Raw genomic sequence first — 15,280 nt, 5'->3', positions numbered from 1 at the left:
TGGACCGAGTGCCCAAAGCGTGCATGTGTGCGCCCAAACCCACAAAATGCAATGCACGGCCCCTATGTATGCCTCCCACTCCCATGCATGGGCGCTCTCCCCGCATGCACCCCAACCCTCGCATATGCACGAGTTGCCCACCAGCACACACCCCACCCCTACGCATGTGCCCCCCACATGGCCCACCCCCATGCATGCACGGCAGAGACCCGATGATCAGCTGGTCAGCAGGAGGTGGGTGCACATGTGCAGCAGAGCTGAACTGGGAAGACTGCTTGCATGCCCACAGAGAGGGTGCTGCGTGCCACCTGTTCATCATCATGGAACTAGTATAATATATTTTTATCAATCAGTCACACTGTGCAGTTCAATCACTCTATTTTGAACTATCCGAAGTTCTTAGACCATTTTCCAAGACTGATTAATTTTCAACACATCCAACACATATCCTCAGAAGTTACTGAAGAGTGTAAAGGCTATCTTTGTACATGTGAAGTCACAGTTGGTAAACCAGCCAAAGGTGATCAAGACTACCTGGACTTCTAATGAAACTGATGCATCTAGGAGCAGCCCAAAACTACGAACTTGTTCATTTCAAGCAAGTATAGACTTCTCCAGGACAAGTGGGTAATCACTCAAATCCACCGCCCACAATCAATATCTTCATCTTGTCTCAGTATGCTGGTCCTCATCCAGTCCATTACTCAGCCAGAACGTAATCTGGATTTCCAGAGGGCAGAGAGGTAGTGGAGCTTGAAAAGTAGATTAAAAATCTACACCCTAACTATTTCCAGAGAAAATCCATAGTTATACTCTTGCTTTAGCCTGGCAAGATTCTGTCTATAGGTGAAGAATAAAAGAAATTACTCTTAAGTAACCCCATGTGTCATATAAATATTCTATAAAACCATAAGCCTTTTCGAAGTTGATTTCCTTCAGACATGCTGGGCACTTATTTCTATTAGAGAGATGGAAGTTGGCATCCAACATATTTGGAAAAAATAGAACTTGGAAATAGCAGCTTTGCATTACATTATTTCAGACAATTATTTGGTGATGAAAGACAGCTGCTTCTTCCCCATATTCTTCTTCAAGTCAAGCACGCTGTGACACACAAATTTTATAGGGCTTGGGTGTCATTGACAGTCCATATACTGGTGTTATATCTAGCTGACCTTCAAGTAGTTTCTCCAGTCTCAGCTGCTGTAAGATAGTAGTGAGGATAACAAAGATCTCATTGCGGGCTACTTCTTCTCCCAAACATTTTCGGAGCCCCATTCCAAAGATCAGAATTTTTTCAATCAAGCTCTTGTTGAGTTCACCATTTTCATTCAAAAATCTCTGTGGTTTAAATGTGTCAGGGTCTATCCACAGATTTCTGGAAGAAATAAATAAGTGTAGAAATAAAAAGAGGAAAACTAAAATATGATAAAAATGGAAAGAGTTCATCTAGCCACCAGCATATTTCAATTCATTTCAAAAATTAAATCCACCAGCCATCTATACAACTTCACCGTTATCAGAGAAAAAGAAAAACAACACCCTCATTGCTGTCTATCAGGAGGGAAATGATAAAATGTGCAAGACTATTTCATAATCAATACTGTGATTTATGAATTTGCATTGCAGCTGCATAATTGTGGCATTTACATAACGTCATCCTGTGTATTCATCTGTAGTGAATATGAAAGGTCTTGCTTGGAGAAGAACTAAACAGCATTACTACCAAGGAAACAATATCAAAATCCATGCTTCCTAACTTAATGCCTAACATATGAAGATTGGGAGAAGGGTGGTCTAAATGATCTCTAAAAATCATCCATCACAGAACTGAATGAGAGTGGTCTAGCCACAACTTCAAGGGTCATCTAAAAGCCTTTGAACAGGGCTTTCCATTTGCAGAGTTGTCAAGAGTTTTCCTCCCTACAATTTCTTCCTCATGTAGAAAAGAGACATTGAATTCTTCAGGAAAATAAATGTTAAGAATTGCCTAAAGTAGCTTCAAAAGATGAATGTATCTGTACTCCAATGGGTGACAGAATAATCTGAGAAAATATGTTTGGTATGCTTTAAGGTCTGGGACGCAGTGGCTCAGTGGCTAAGAGGCTAAGCTTGTCGATCAGAAATGTTGGCAGTTCAGCAGTTCGAATCCCTAGTGCTGAGTAACAGAGTTTGAAACCATGTTAAACATGCAAGTAGAAAAATAGGAACCACCTTTGGTGGGAAGGTAACAGTGTTCCGTGCACCTTAGGTGTTTAGTTATGCTGGTCATATGACCACAGAGACATCTTCAGACAGCGCTGGCTCTTCAGCTTTGGAATGGAGATTAGCACTGCCCCCTAGAGTTGGGAACAACTAGCACATATGTGCAAAAGGAACCTTTACCTTTATTCTTTAAGGTGGGGTGAATTTAATTTATGTGAAGAAGCTGTGAAAAAAATATGCATTGCAATTTACTGACCAAATGGCTAGTGTCAATATCTGGAATTGAATACAAATATCTGGGGGTGCCAGATGTACTACCTTTGGGGCATCTTATAACTACTAATATCAGACTGTCCACACATGAAGCTCAGGCAGTAGCTAAAAGTGGGTCATTAAGTCCCCAGAATTGTTTAAAGTTATAGTTGTTTCCTGCAACTATAGGATCCATTCTTTTTTCCAAATCTACCAAGTGTTTTATCCCTTTGCTTGTTACAGGAATTGGTTGTCTAAGTCTGATATTGTGGGCTGAGAGTGTCTGGGCCAAAGTCACCTAGCCAGTTTTCATGACTAAAGCAAGTTTAGAATGTATAGTCTCCTGATTTCTAGTACCTTAACCACAAGACCAAACCAGCTCTCAATACATTTGTAAGCTACAATAGTAATATAAAGGGGGGAGGAAGCACAGTAAAAAGGCTAATATCATTATTGCTATTATTATTATTATTATATACTTTATTCATTAAACATGAAACTCGACTGAACATTCAAAAATGCATTACAAATACCAGTGACTGGTGCTAATGGTTGATAGAGTTTGCTTCCAGCTTCCTAGGTATCAACCTATTATTATTATTATTATTATTATTATTATTATTATTATCATCATCATCATCATCATCATCATCATCTTCTTCTTCTTCTTCTAATACTTACGCATCATGATTAACTTGATACATATTAATGAAAATGCAGGTATTTTGTGGAATAAAATACCCATTGAGAACAGTGTCTTTGGTAGTACTAGAAAATATTGAAAACAAAACAGCATTTAGTCCAACAAAGTGATCCTTGATTAAGCACAATCATTTAACATTATTCCACAGTGTTTTCAAACATCTGAATAAAGTAATCTTGCATAAATGTAGGAAGACATGTATTTTCCTACTGGAGGTAAGGTCCTAACCCTTTCTTGGTTTTTTTATCATATTGCTAAGCCACCCAGTCTCTGTAACAGTGACATGGATAGCATATAAATGCAATTAATATTTCATTTTGTAAAGCATTCATTGAAATAAAAATGGTAGCATCCTTTCTCTCCTTGCCATGGTTATTGCATTCTGTAAAAATGCAATAATAGCAAATACTTTTATCCAGCATCTCTTTCCCTTTCTTTGACAATATAAAATCTCACATTATAGGGGATTTCTGTGTCAATGCCACATAGTCAGCAGAGATGGTATTCAGCCAGTTCTGACCGGTCTGGTGAACCGGTAGTGGAAATTTTGAGTAGTTCGGCAACCCGGCAAATACCACCTCTGACTGGCTCCCCCATCTATTTGCTGCCTCCCGAGTCCCAGCTGATCGCTGGGTCTTCTTCTGTTGACCTGCGTAGGAGCAGGAAAGTAGGTTAGTGGGGTGGGGTGGAAATGGAAATTTTGCAATATCCTTGCTCTGGAGTGGGGTGGAAATGGGGATTTTGCAGTATCCTTCCCCTGCCACGACCACCAACCCATGCCACGTCCACAGAACCAATAGTTTAAAAAAATTAATCCCAGCATTGGTAGACAGTCAAATTACAATACTAGCAAGAAGCTGCCTACAATATAAACAAACCCATTCCTCAATTCTCCTTCTCACCAGTGAGGTATAGTGAATGGAATAAAAGAGCTGTGCCTGAAGACTTCATTGATGAAAGCTTCTGTATAATGCAAGTTTTTTCGGTCTTCAAACTTTGGAGGCCTTAGCCCAATCTTTTCATCTTCAAAGAATATATAAAACATGACATTTAACACAAACTGTTTCATAACTGCAACCTTCAATCTTTATATTACAAGGGATCTCAGTTTGATATATCAGTTCAGCAAAGGGGGTGGCCATTATTCTCATTATGTCTGAGCATGTAATTGTAGTGATTGATACAAGTTTCATGTTGCAAATTTTGTCATTTGCAAGGTGAGGTCATTACCCAAATGGAACGATTATCTGCATCATTTTGCAAACTGAAATTGCTCCAAAAACTTGCTCTATTAGAGTTGCAATTCATTTAGTGGAAGCTTAGTAAACTACAGTTTCACAGCATGGTATTTTCTATTTATTTTAAAGAACACAAAAGTGTTACCAATTTCTTCTTGAATTTTCATCTGAATTTCTGGGTTGTTTATCAAGTACAGAAAAATCCATTGCAAACATGATGAGAGTGTACCGAAACCTGAAAAAGAAATGAAGCAACATTAGAATTGCAGCAACATTAGAACTTTGCACCTGAAACCTGGGCACCGAAGCTTATAACTGAAATGTACATTAATTGTATTGGATATATTCACTGTCTTGAGTTGTAAAAATAATAATATGGATACAAATAGCAATAGCACTTAGACTTATATACCGCTTCATAGCGCTTTCCCAACCGTCTCTAAGTGGTTTACAGAGTCAGCATATTGCTCCCAACAATTTGGGTCCTCATTTTACCAACCTCAGAAAGATGGAAGGCGGAGTCAATTTGAGCCTGCTGAGATTCGATCTGCCAAACTGCTGGCAGCTGGTGATCAGCAGAAGTAGCCTGCAGGAGTACACTCTAACCACTGGGTCACCGCAGCCCAAATAAATAAATAAAGTAATTAAATAAATATCTAAAAACCTGGAGGGCAGATTCCGTATGATTTTTCCAAATCAAAAATCTATTATTCACTTTTGCAATTTAGCTAACAGTCAATATTTCAAAACGGGACAGTGTAGTATGTATTAATTAAGTATGTATTAAGTATGTATTAACTAAGAGCCAAGGTGGTGCAGTGGTTAAATGCAGCACTGCAGGCTACTTCAGCTGACTGCAGTTCTTCAGTTCGGCTGTTCAAATCTCACCGGCTCAGGGTTGATTCAGCCTTCCATCCTTCCAAGATGGGTAAAATGAGGACCCGGATTGTTGTTGAGGGCAATATGCTGACTCTGTAAACCGCTTAGAGAGGGCTGAAAGCCCTATGAAGCGGTATATAAGTCTAACTGCTATTGCTGCTATTGCTATTGTTATTAATAAAAATTGCCTAGAAATCATGCAAATAAATGAATAGTATTATTCATTCATTCATTCATTCATTCATTCATTCATTCTTGAGCAGTTTGTTTCCGGGGGAGGTTCTTGCCGCCGTCGGCAGCTTAATGAAGCTGCCCTCAGAGTTCTGGTTCGTATATCTATTTAAGATCTTAGATAACTCTTTTTCCATTAAGGAAAAAGTAGGGAGGGTCCCTCAGCCAGTTAGAATCCTCTTTGAAGTTCGTAGCCTTTTTTTCTTTTTGGCTGCGAACGAAAGAGAGTGAATCAACGAAAGCTGAGTCATTTACTCCGGCCAGATCTTCTCAGCTGTTTTTTTTTCAGCTCTAGGCGAGTTACTTCCCCCCCCCCCCAGAACAAGCCTTTGTAATTAACCCATTTAAGATTAATCCGGGCAGTGAACATACCTGTGAATTTTTCCTTTTTCTCTATTTAAAATACCAGCTTCAATTTTATAAAAGACTCCTTTTGTTTAACCTTTTTTTTCTTAAAAGAAAAAAATGGCGATTTTGTAACTTCCGCATTTGCTATAACGATATATCTTCAACTTCCTGGACAGACTTAAGGGATTACAAACTAATTAGCCCTGTTCCCTCGAAGATTTCTTTTTATTGATTGCCAGGGGTTTGTTGAAACTACCTTATCTCAAATTAACGTGAGCAGAGACTCTGTTTGCTTCCCTTTTTATCATGGCACCGAAATCGAAACCCAGACGCTCATCTCAGGCATTTGTTACAAAGCCGCTGTCCTTGCCTTCTACGCCCTCTACTGGAGATTTGCTAATGAAAGAATTTCTTTTTGAAATCCTTAAAGAGTTCAGAGAGGAAATGCAAAAATTTATTTCAGACTTTTATGACAGACTTGATGCCAAGATTGCTCAAACAAAGGAGGATATGATCAAGGTTATGAATGTTATGACAGATTATATTGCTGGAATGGAGGATAAATTGGAACTTTTGGAAGAAGCTAATTCCAACCTGACATCTAAAATTGAAATATTACAACAGGAAATCCAAATTGTGCAAAAACAACTTGTCATGATAAATTATAAGAAGACTGAGTCTGCAATAAGAGTTAGGGGATTGCGTGAAAATGAGCAGGAGAATTTGAAACAGACCTTTTTTGAGGCTTTTAGTCACTCGGTGGGAAGTCCGGGACTTAACTTTGATTGGCAGATTCAAAAAATCTATCGCCATAATTCGTACGTAGCAAAACAGCGACAACTTCCGAGGGACATAATTATATATTTTGCCACAAGAGAATCCAGAAACGCGATAATACAGGAGTTCTACAATAATAGGCTGTGAATTGATGGACAGGACTTGATTGTTTTCAAAGAAATACCACCTCAAATATTAAGAGCCAGAAGAGACTATGCCTTCTTAACTAAGGAACTCAGAAACTCTCAGATACAATACAGATGGGAAGTGCCGTTTGGTATTACTGTTACATTTGATAACCAAAAACATTGCCTCAACTCTGTTTGGGAAGCCCGAGATTTCTATTACAATATTCTGAAGGCGGGACTTCCTGAATTACCCGGACATGGAGAAAGACAAGGAGAAGGAGAAGAGAAACAGCGGAACACGTGGCTACAAGGCGAGAGGCATTGCTTTCCCCCTCTGGAAGGGCGGAAGAGTAGAGAATAAAGACTTAGTTATGCTTCTAAAACATTTGCTTAATTTTTAATCTGAATAATACTTTGTGATTTCTGTCTTGGGTAAAACGGTATAGCTGCATACTGACGAAGAGACATTGAGACTGAAAGAGACTGAAAGAAGTGGCGATGATTTTGGAATATATATTGTATGGGATTTAAACAGGACTCGATGGATAACTTTGAATTTCTACTTAATTGTTCATGATTTATTTTTTAGGGTGAGGAGAGCGGAGATCGTGATCTTCTTGGATTGTGGTTCGGGCTGAATGGAGTTGGGAAGTGTGGGGTAGATGGGAGGGTAGTGAAGGTTTAAGTAGAGTTTATTTTGAGACAGAAAGTAAGCTGATCTTTGTATAAATTGTTATTTGAATATAATGTTTGGAAAGATATACCTATAGAGTCTGCAGGAAGGTGAAGCAAATATAAGAGGAGTACGGATGAAAATAAAATATATATATGGACACGGGTAAAGGCAGGATGGGAGGAGTTGGAAAAGGAAACCGAGAGAAGTATTTGAATGTTTAAATGGTTTAATAGAGAAGGAGGTGAAAGAGATAAATCAAAGGTTTGGATATTTAGATAAAGAGATAAGGCCTTCGCTGGAATTCCATTTAATTAACTTACTTGGTTTCAATATAGTTTGAAATCCTGCAAGTAATAAAATAACTGAAATTAGGAATGAGGTACATTGTTTAAGATTTAAAAATGATGGGAAGCTGAGTTTAATGTAGAGAATTTGTTGATTTTTCCCGTTTTTCCTTTTTTGTGTGTGTGTGTGTGGTTTTTTCTTTTTTTACTATTTCCTTTTTTTTTGTTTTTCATTTATCTTTTATCTTTTAATTCTAAAGTTATTTGATTTTAATATACTCCAGACTGTGCTTGATAAAAAGTTATGCCGGGTATGGGACCTGGGAAGCCGAAAGGGGGTTAGGGAGGGGGGTTTAGGGGGGAGGGGGGAGGGTGGAAATACAGTCCCAATTTTCAGAACAATAAGAATGCACTTGTATACTGTTGCTCTCTTTTCTTTTTTTTCTTTTTTTCTTTTATTTTCTCTTTTTTCTTTTCATTTTTCTTAATTTTAGAGTAAAATATAAACTGAATAGATTAATGAATTGTAGAGATACACCAAAGTGAGGAGTAGAGGGAAAGAAGAGGGAGAAGTAAAGAGGGAGTGAGAGGGGAATGTAAGGAGGGTGAGATGGAGGGAAGGGGAGAAAGGAATGTTTGAGGGGAAAGGGAAGTAGAAGAGGGGAATGTTGGAGGGGAGAAATGAAAGTTGGAGGGGGAGAAGAAAGGGTGTATGGGGGATTGAAGTGCTATGTTGGTTTTCTATGGTGGAAGATGAGTTGTGTTCATTGATTTTCCTTTTTTTTTTAAATGCACAGTATATAAGTGATTGTATAAAATGAAAATGAAAATGAAATAAACAGTTTAGAAACATTCATTCATTCATTCTTGAATTCCCAGGTCTTGCCCCTGACCTTGGCTGGGGCTGCAAAATTTAAATAAGATTGTAGAAAACAAGCACAGAAATAAAAATATTTGTCATTCAAGCAGCGAAACCTACATTGCTCACAACTTCAAGCATCCCACCCATAACAAGGCCTGAAACAAAGGCCTTTTTTAAAAGAGCATTTAAAGATGAACAAGGTGGTAGCCATGGGATCTTTGCAGGGAAAATCGTTTCAAAGGGAAGGCCCCCCTGTCTCTCCCGAGAGACAAGGACTGTCATCTGCGATCCACTAGGTTACGTGGCTTAATTGAATGGGCCTGTTTCTAGTCCATACAATTGGAATAAACATTGCAGGGAGACATTAGTGGGATCAGAGTGGTCTTCAGACACTTAGTTCATATGCTACGGCTTTACAGGTAATGATCAGCACCAGTACATAACAACTCTTGCATTCTTCTTGTAAGAATACTTCTGCATTCATCTACAGGTCCCTAACTAGACTCTTACAACCTCCAGAGTTGGAGAAGGCCTCGACCGCACTCCTTAATTGCCCCAGATTTGAGATATAACCAAGAGTCATTTGCAGATTAATGATTCCTGACCCCAAACTGATGGTTGATCTTCCTAGTGCTCTCATACAGATGTTGAACAAAAGAGGAGGATGTGTTAGACCTACCACACTTTAAACCTCTAAACAGAAATGATCCTTGGATCCATTTGTTGAGAAAAGTATAGTTTATTAGAGGCTAGGTATATTGCAGTATTGCAAACCAAGAACTGAGAATCGCGTACCAAAATCCCTAAATTCTACTTTTTCCCTCCCTTAACTCTCTCATTGTCCACCCCATTGTAACCAATCAGGTTGAGGCAAGATATTTTCATAATGCTCAGTCAAAACTCAGGTTTGGTATGCGGCTCCCTCCTTCTTCCAGCTGGGTGACCTTAAGGCCACATCTTGAGGAGATGCAGCACTTACTTTCATTTTCCCCAAGAATCCTCCCACTTCATTCCCCCTCCCCATAGTTCATGGCAGCCTGTCACTGCATAGCAGCAAAGCACAAACAAGCATAAGGTGGCAGCTGACAGGGTGTCAAATTCTTAGACCCCTTGAAAACCAGGAGCCTCTGGCCTTCCTCCAACAAATGTTAATTGGAATCAACCATGGAAAATGGAGAACACCATAAAACTGTGCCCTCCATTCCCTCTCCCTGCAACCTGGCCAGAATGATACCATGGTTGATGGTTTTAAAAGCTAGTGTGACGTCAAGAAGAACAAGGATGATAGCACATCAAGTGCTGTCTGTATTCTGGGTCCCAATTGAAACCTAATGGAAAAGAATCCAGATAATCAATTTCCTCCAAGAACATCTATAAACCACAATCCAATGACATTTTCAGCAACCTTCCAAAAAGGTTGTTTGTCCAGGATGTTAAGGTTCATCAATGGTCTTTTGAGGAGGGAGCATATCACCATCTCTTTAAAGGCCAATGGAAAAACCACCTGAAATGCTACTGACCCAAACACATATGACTTCCCAGCAGCCTTCACAAATTGGAAGGGACCAGGTTCTTCTAAGGTGGCCAGATACACAGTACCAAGGTCATGTCTACTTTCTCAGGAATTACAGGGTCAAGTTCTTCCCAGATATCCAAGCATGGCTATGTGTCAGACACCTTGACTGGACCAACCCAGTCTGAGTTTAAGTTTAGGCAAATTTGAATCAGATGCTTAGAATATTCTTCACAGTGGCTCAAAAGATGGTCCACAGACTCATCACTGCCCAACAAGGAGCAAGTCACTCTGGTCAGCTGTCAACAAATGCAATAGAAGGGCAGAAATAACACGTTTCACCATCTTCAAGCTCTTATCACCATGCTATAACATACATGCTAAATGATGAAGTGAGTTAGGCTATGTTCAGTTGCAATCACAGAACAAGTAATCCTTGACATATAATAATTGAGCCCAAAATTTATCTTGTTAAGTGAGACATTTTAAGACCTTTCTGGCCACAATTGTTAAGTGACTTACTTCAGTTGTTAAGTTAGTAACATGGCTGTTAAGTGAATCTGGATTGCCTATTGACTTTGCTTGTCAGAAAGTCGCAAAAGCTATTCACCACGACCATCATAAATATTAACAAGTTGTCAAATTTTGATCATATGGCCACGGGGATCCTACAAGGGTCGTAGTTGTGAAAAATGGTCATAAGTCACTTTTTTAGTGCTGTTGTAACTTTGAACGTTCACTAAATGAACTGTTGTAAGTCGAGGACTATCTATATTACGTCCATTTATTATAACTTCATATAAGGTTTAGACATACAAATCAGACTAAAGGTTTTTACAGAGACAGACTGGTGTCAGTCATGCTTCGTTTGAATTTCATCACTCTGAAATTGTTGCTCTGTTGCTTGCTAAACCCAGGACCCAGAATTGGGTGTGGGGTGAGTGGGTATTTGTGTGTGTGTCCTTATAATTCTTTCACATCTTCTCTGTTGAAAATATGATCACACTAAGACATCTTAACTTAAAGTATTGTGGGGGGGGGGGATAATACTTACCAGCTCCAAAGATGTCATTGACAGTAATTATTATTTTTTCATTTGATAAGGTTACAATTTTCTCATCGGCTTTTCTTTCATTGCTAACATTAATTAAGGCATCAGTGATGTCTCTGAGAACATTCTAAAGGAAGCAAACAAAATATAGGATGCTATTTTCATCTAAAGTTCTCACACTATACACTCTGTAAACTGTAATTTGTTTAATTCTACATTGAGAGAATTTACTTTATTTTTCCTATAAGCCAAGTGTAGGCCTTTAAAATATACTAAGAGAAGTTCGGGGGGGGGGGGACACAAATATAATAGAAAAATAAATTAATCAAGAGCCATGAAGAGTTGCCGGCTAAGCAAAAGCAAGCTAAGAATGTAGAGGTAGTCCTTGTTTACTGATAACTCATTCGGTGATCATTCTAATTGACAATAGGGAGATTTATGATTGGCCCCGAGGTGTATTGCTCCCTGTTCGGCCTGGATCAGGTAAACCAGTAGTAGCAGCGGCAAGAGGCTCCACCCACCTGCCTGGACGCTTCTGCACATGCACAAAAGCATCGCACAGGAGCATGCCCAAACCGGTAGTAAAAAAATTGACCACCCATCACTGGATTGGTCCTTATAGTTGCAGCCATCACTGTGTCCTCGTAGTTACATGATTGCTATTTGGGCATTGGACAATCAGCTGGCAATTACAATGATCAGAGCATCCTGTGATCATTTGATAATCACTTGCAACCTTCACTGATGGCTTCTGGCAAGCAAAGTCAAAAGTGAAGCCAACTGGAGATCACAAATGGCAATCAGATGACATGTTTAATGGAAGCCAGAACTGCCACAATTGCCACCATAAGTGACATTGTACTTTATGACAGCATCGCTTAGCAATATAGTTTCCAGTCCCAATTATTGTTGTTATGTGAGGACTACCTGTAGAATCTCTAAGCATAGGGTGGAAATATAAGTGTCAAGGAATCACACAGCAGGCGTCCAAATGAAGTCAGAGACACTGAAACAAACTTGTAGTTTTATATAAATAAATATATTTAACATCTATGTTCACAGCAAACAAAATAATCAGGAACATCATGAGGTAAATCATCAGGTAAATCTCAGAACAGCATACAGAGCACACAGAAGAAAAAAGGCGGGAAAAAAGGGAAACTCCCCTTCTCACCCAGCAACCAATCATAACGTAGATTGTCTCATGCAGGAGCCCGCACTTTCCAACAACTACAACTGTGTGTTCTGGCCTATTATACACTTTACTGTTCAAGCTATTAAATTGAATATTTTAACAACAAGCAGTACAGAAACATTTTCAATTCCCACTGTTAAATGCTTACCTTATCATATGTGGCATAATGGTCTTCCACATGTTGTGCCACAAAGTTGTTGAACTTTCCATAAAATGCGCGGGCAACCTTCGCAGCAGGGAGTGGAAAATAACGAAGGCACGGGATGAAGTCAGCGGGATTGAAGGCACTTGAGGCTTTTATAAGATCGTGATTCATTTGGATCACACTCAGAAATTCTTCATCCCTGTGGCTGTACCTCTTACCAAAACAGAGGGCACAGACCACATTAGCCACAGTGCAGGTTGTCACCGCAACAGGATCAAAGCTCCCTTTCTTGGAGAGTTCTAAAAATGTTTTCACCAGTTCGGATGCCTCAGTGCAAACATGCTCTTCTAGAAGACAAGAGCAAGTGGAGGACTTGGCTTCAGATTTGGCCAGGGACCTCAATGCCTTGGCAGCAACCTTTTTCTGCAGCTTCCAACTCTCTCCAAACTTCACCGAAAATGATAAGCTCTCGCCATTGGCAAAAAAAGAAAAAGTGTGCATATCGGGTCGGCCTGCAAAACTTTCTCCATCCCTCAGTAGGACCTGTCTGGCAGCATCCAGGCCATTAACAACCACAACAGGAACCCTTCCAAGCTGTATCTGAAACACATCTCCATATTTCTTCCTCATCTGATCAAAGAAAACGTAAGGATGATCTCCAAGCTGGAGAAGATTCCCCAAAATAGGAAGTGACCAAGGTCCTGGTGGGGATGGTTGTTTGTTCTTTGTTAACATTCGTACATAAATGAATAGTGACACCACAGTACATAAAGCAATCATGATCCTTGAAAAGGAAACTTCCTCAATTGCAAAATTCATTTTCAGAAAGGACCTGCAAAGGAAAAGGCCAGGATTTGAACAAGCCATTGCTTAATTCTGCCATGTTTTGCACAAGTTATGATATTTTGATTGATGTATCATGTAGAGCCACAAGCAATGTTGAAAACCACAGTTGGTGGGTTTATAACTTGCATTAAATCTAAAATCAACAAAAGACACTTAGCCCAATGTGGCAACTCAACATTTGACATTAGAGGGCAAGCAAGGTCAACTCCTTGCAAAAGAAAATTTCAACCAGGAATGGCAAACAGGGTAGAAGGGCATTAACATCAAAAAGAATTAATCTAAGAAGGTGCCCAGCTAAAGCAAAAACAGAACATAAAGCAACTATTTGGAGGAAAATACCAAGTTTTTTTATTGCAACTAAAACACAACTTGCAATTGGATTTCAATTTAATCTGCATTTTTAAAGTGCCTTGAAGACTATGAAGATATACATATAAGGCATTACAAAAACTAACTGCTTGCACAAATGGCATACTTTGAGCTGATCCAAAGTTCACATTTTTACATGTTTGTGCCTCTAAACCTAGAACTGTTTATTGGCATAATTCCTTTCCTCTGATACAAAATTCCTGAAAGACATTTTTGACTTTTTTCCTGGGAAACTGGGGGAGGATTAGGAGTGATTTTCAGACAGAAGAATTCTGAACAACATCCTGCTTGCAAAAGACTTCACAACATAAACAATCTTTTAAATTTCCATCTCATTTACAAGCAGCAGGAAATCTCCCTTCTAAAAAGAGCTGAAGGATAGAACTTCGTAGAATTTACATCCACCAAAATGTTTTCCTCTCGTGTTCATGTGAGAGAATGGAAATAAAGTTGGTCATTTTCATAAACTGTGCTTGTATTAAATTTTGAGGGGGACAAAAAGTAAAACAAATACACTATTTTCAAATAACTTTGCATTAGCTTTGCACTACCCAACATTGGCAAGATTAAATTCAAAAGAGAAAAAGGTGCATTTTTAAGCATAACTCGGGCTATTGCCATTACAAATATCGCTGGTGCCAACCTAGCTGATATCACACATGATAATAGGAGACCAGTTTTGCTTTCTTTTCTTTCATTGTTTTTTAATTATTGCAAAACCAAACTTTGGTTCTTTTATTACTATTATATACAGGCACAACATTTCTCTAAGAACTAAAGAAGCTACTTGGATAAGTTTGGTTTCAAACCCAAAAGAAAAGAAGTCCAGTTACCATGATTCAACTTCCAATTCTAAGTTCAATATATTTTCTAAAATACGATTTTAACATTAAACAGCGCTAGGACCTCGAATGCGTGTAGCTTGTCCTCATACAGAAGACTTGCTCCAGTTCCAGCCCTTCACAAGTTCTTAGCTCGCTCTTTCTCAGGAAGTAAAAAAGAAAATTCGACCTAGTCCTTTTTCTTCCTGATGAAAGATGAATCAAATGAAATCCAACTTTCTCATCTGCCAAAAACTGAACGTTTAAAGCTTGGGAGAAGGGAGACTGACGCGCCTGCCATCATCTGGGCAACCTACAAAGCTGGAGGCGTGAAAGAAATCTTCCTTTATTGTTCCAAAGGCTTTTTGATCGGATTTATCGAAAGAAATCCTTCTCCGTCCCCTTTTTTAATTGCCTTTCCTACCGACATGCGGTTCAACCCGGAGTCAAAAGCCTGTCGGGACACCGAGCAGAAGCGCCCAGCCAGGAAAACCCCACGCGGGCACCGAGGAGATCCGAGGCCGCTCTGCCCGAGGACTCCATCCCCAAACTCACGTATCTCAAGACGCGGCGTGGTTATGAAAACTGCCTCTCTCGAGGTTGCGCGATCGCCCCGTTTCTTTTGCGCCGGGCTAGGGCTCAGAGTCCTTGCGCAACGCTTCCCGCAGGGGACTTTGCAGGCGGCGGCGCAGCACGACCCACCGGCGTGGCTCTCAGCTCCCTGCCAAATGTCTCCTTGTCCCCTCTCCCCGTTAGT

General features: G+C 39.6%; 1 protein-coding gene across 4 annotated transcripts; it reads right to left on the bottom strand.

Moving 5' to 3' along the window:
• Nucleotides 1–425: 425 nt before the first annotated feature.
• Nucleotides 426–15,256, bottom strand: LOC116505329 (cytochrome P450 1A1-like). 4 transcript variants are annotated; one of them, XM_032212499.1, is made up of 7 exons: nt 14,990–15,072; nt 12,491–13,319; nt 11,151–11,274; nt 4,544–4,633; nt 4,063–4,183; nt 3,139–3,225; nt 426–1,378 (listed from the first exon to the last, which is right to left on the bottom strand). In XM_032212499.1, exons 1-7 carry the CDS (start codon nt 15,064–15,066, stop codon nt 1,096–1,098), a joined length of 1,611 nt encoding a protein of 536 aa, XP_032068390.1. In that variant the 5' UTR covers nt 15,067–15,072; the 3' UTR covers nt 426–1,095. The 4 variants fall into 4 exon arrangements, with proteins under 4 accessions (XP_032068390.1, XP_032068392.1, XP_032068393.1 ...); XM_032212501.1 differs by having other exon boundaries at nt 14,948–15,034; XM_032212502.1 differs by lacking the exon at nt 14,990–15,072 and adding an exon at nt 14,841–14,925.
• Nucleotides 15,257–15,280: the final 24 nt, after the last annotated feature.

This window comes from Thamnophis elegans, chromosome 3, assembly GCF_009769535.1.
Source record: "Thamnophis elegans isolate rThaEle1 chromosome 3, rThaEle1.pri, whole genome shotgun sequence".
NCBI lineage: Eukaryota > Metazoa > Chordata > Lepidosauria > Squamata > Colubridae > Thamnophis > Thamnophis elegans.
Note: the sequence above shows the minus strand (reverse complement) of the source record. Positions and strands in the feature narration are given on the sequence as shown.

Excerpts from the sequence above, each read along its gene's own strand:
- LOC116505329 (XM_032212499.1), bottom strand. The coding sequence starts at position 15,066 with ATGGAGTCCTCGGGCAGAGCGGCCTCGGATCTCCTCGGTGCCCGCGTG. Across the intron at positions 11,275-12,490 it reads ATTATGCCACATATGATAAG|AATGTTCTCAGAGACATCAC; the intron begins GTAAGCATTTAA and ends TGCTTCCTTTAG. Across the intron at positions 1,379-3,138 it reads TATCAAGTTAATCATGATGC|AAATCTGTGGATAGACCCTG; the intron begins GTAAGTATTAGA and ends TATTTCTTCCAG.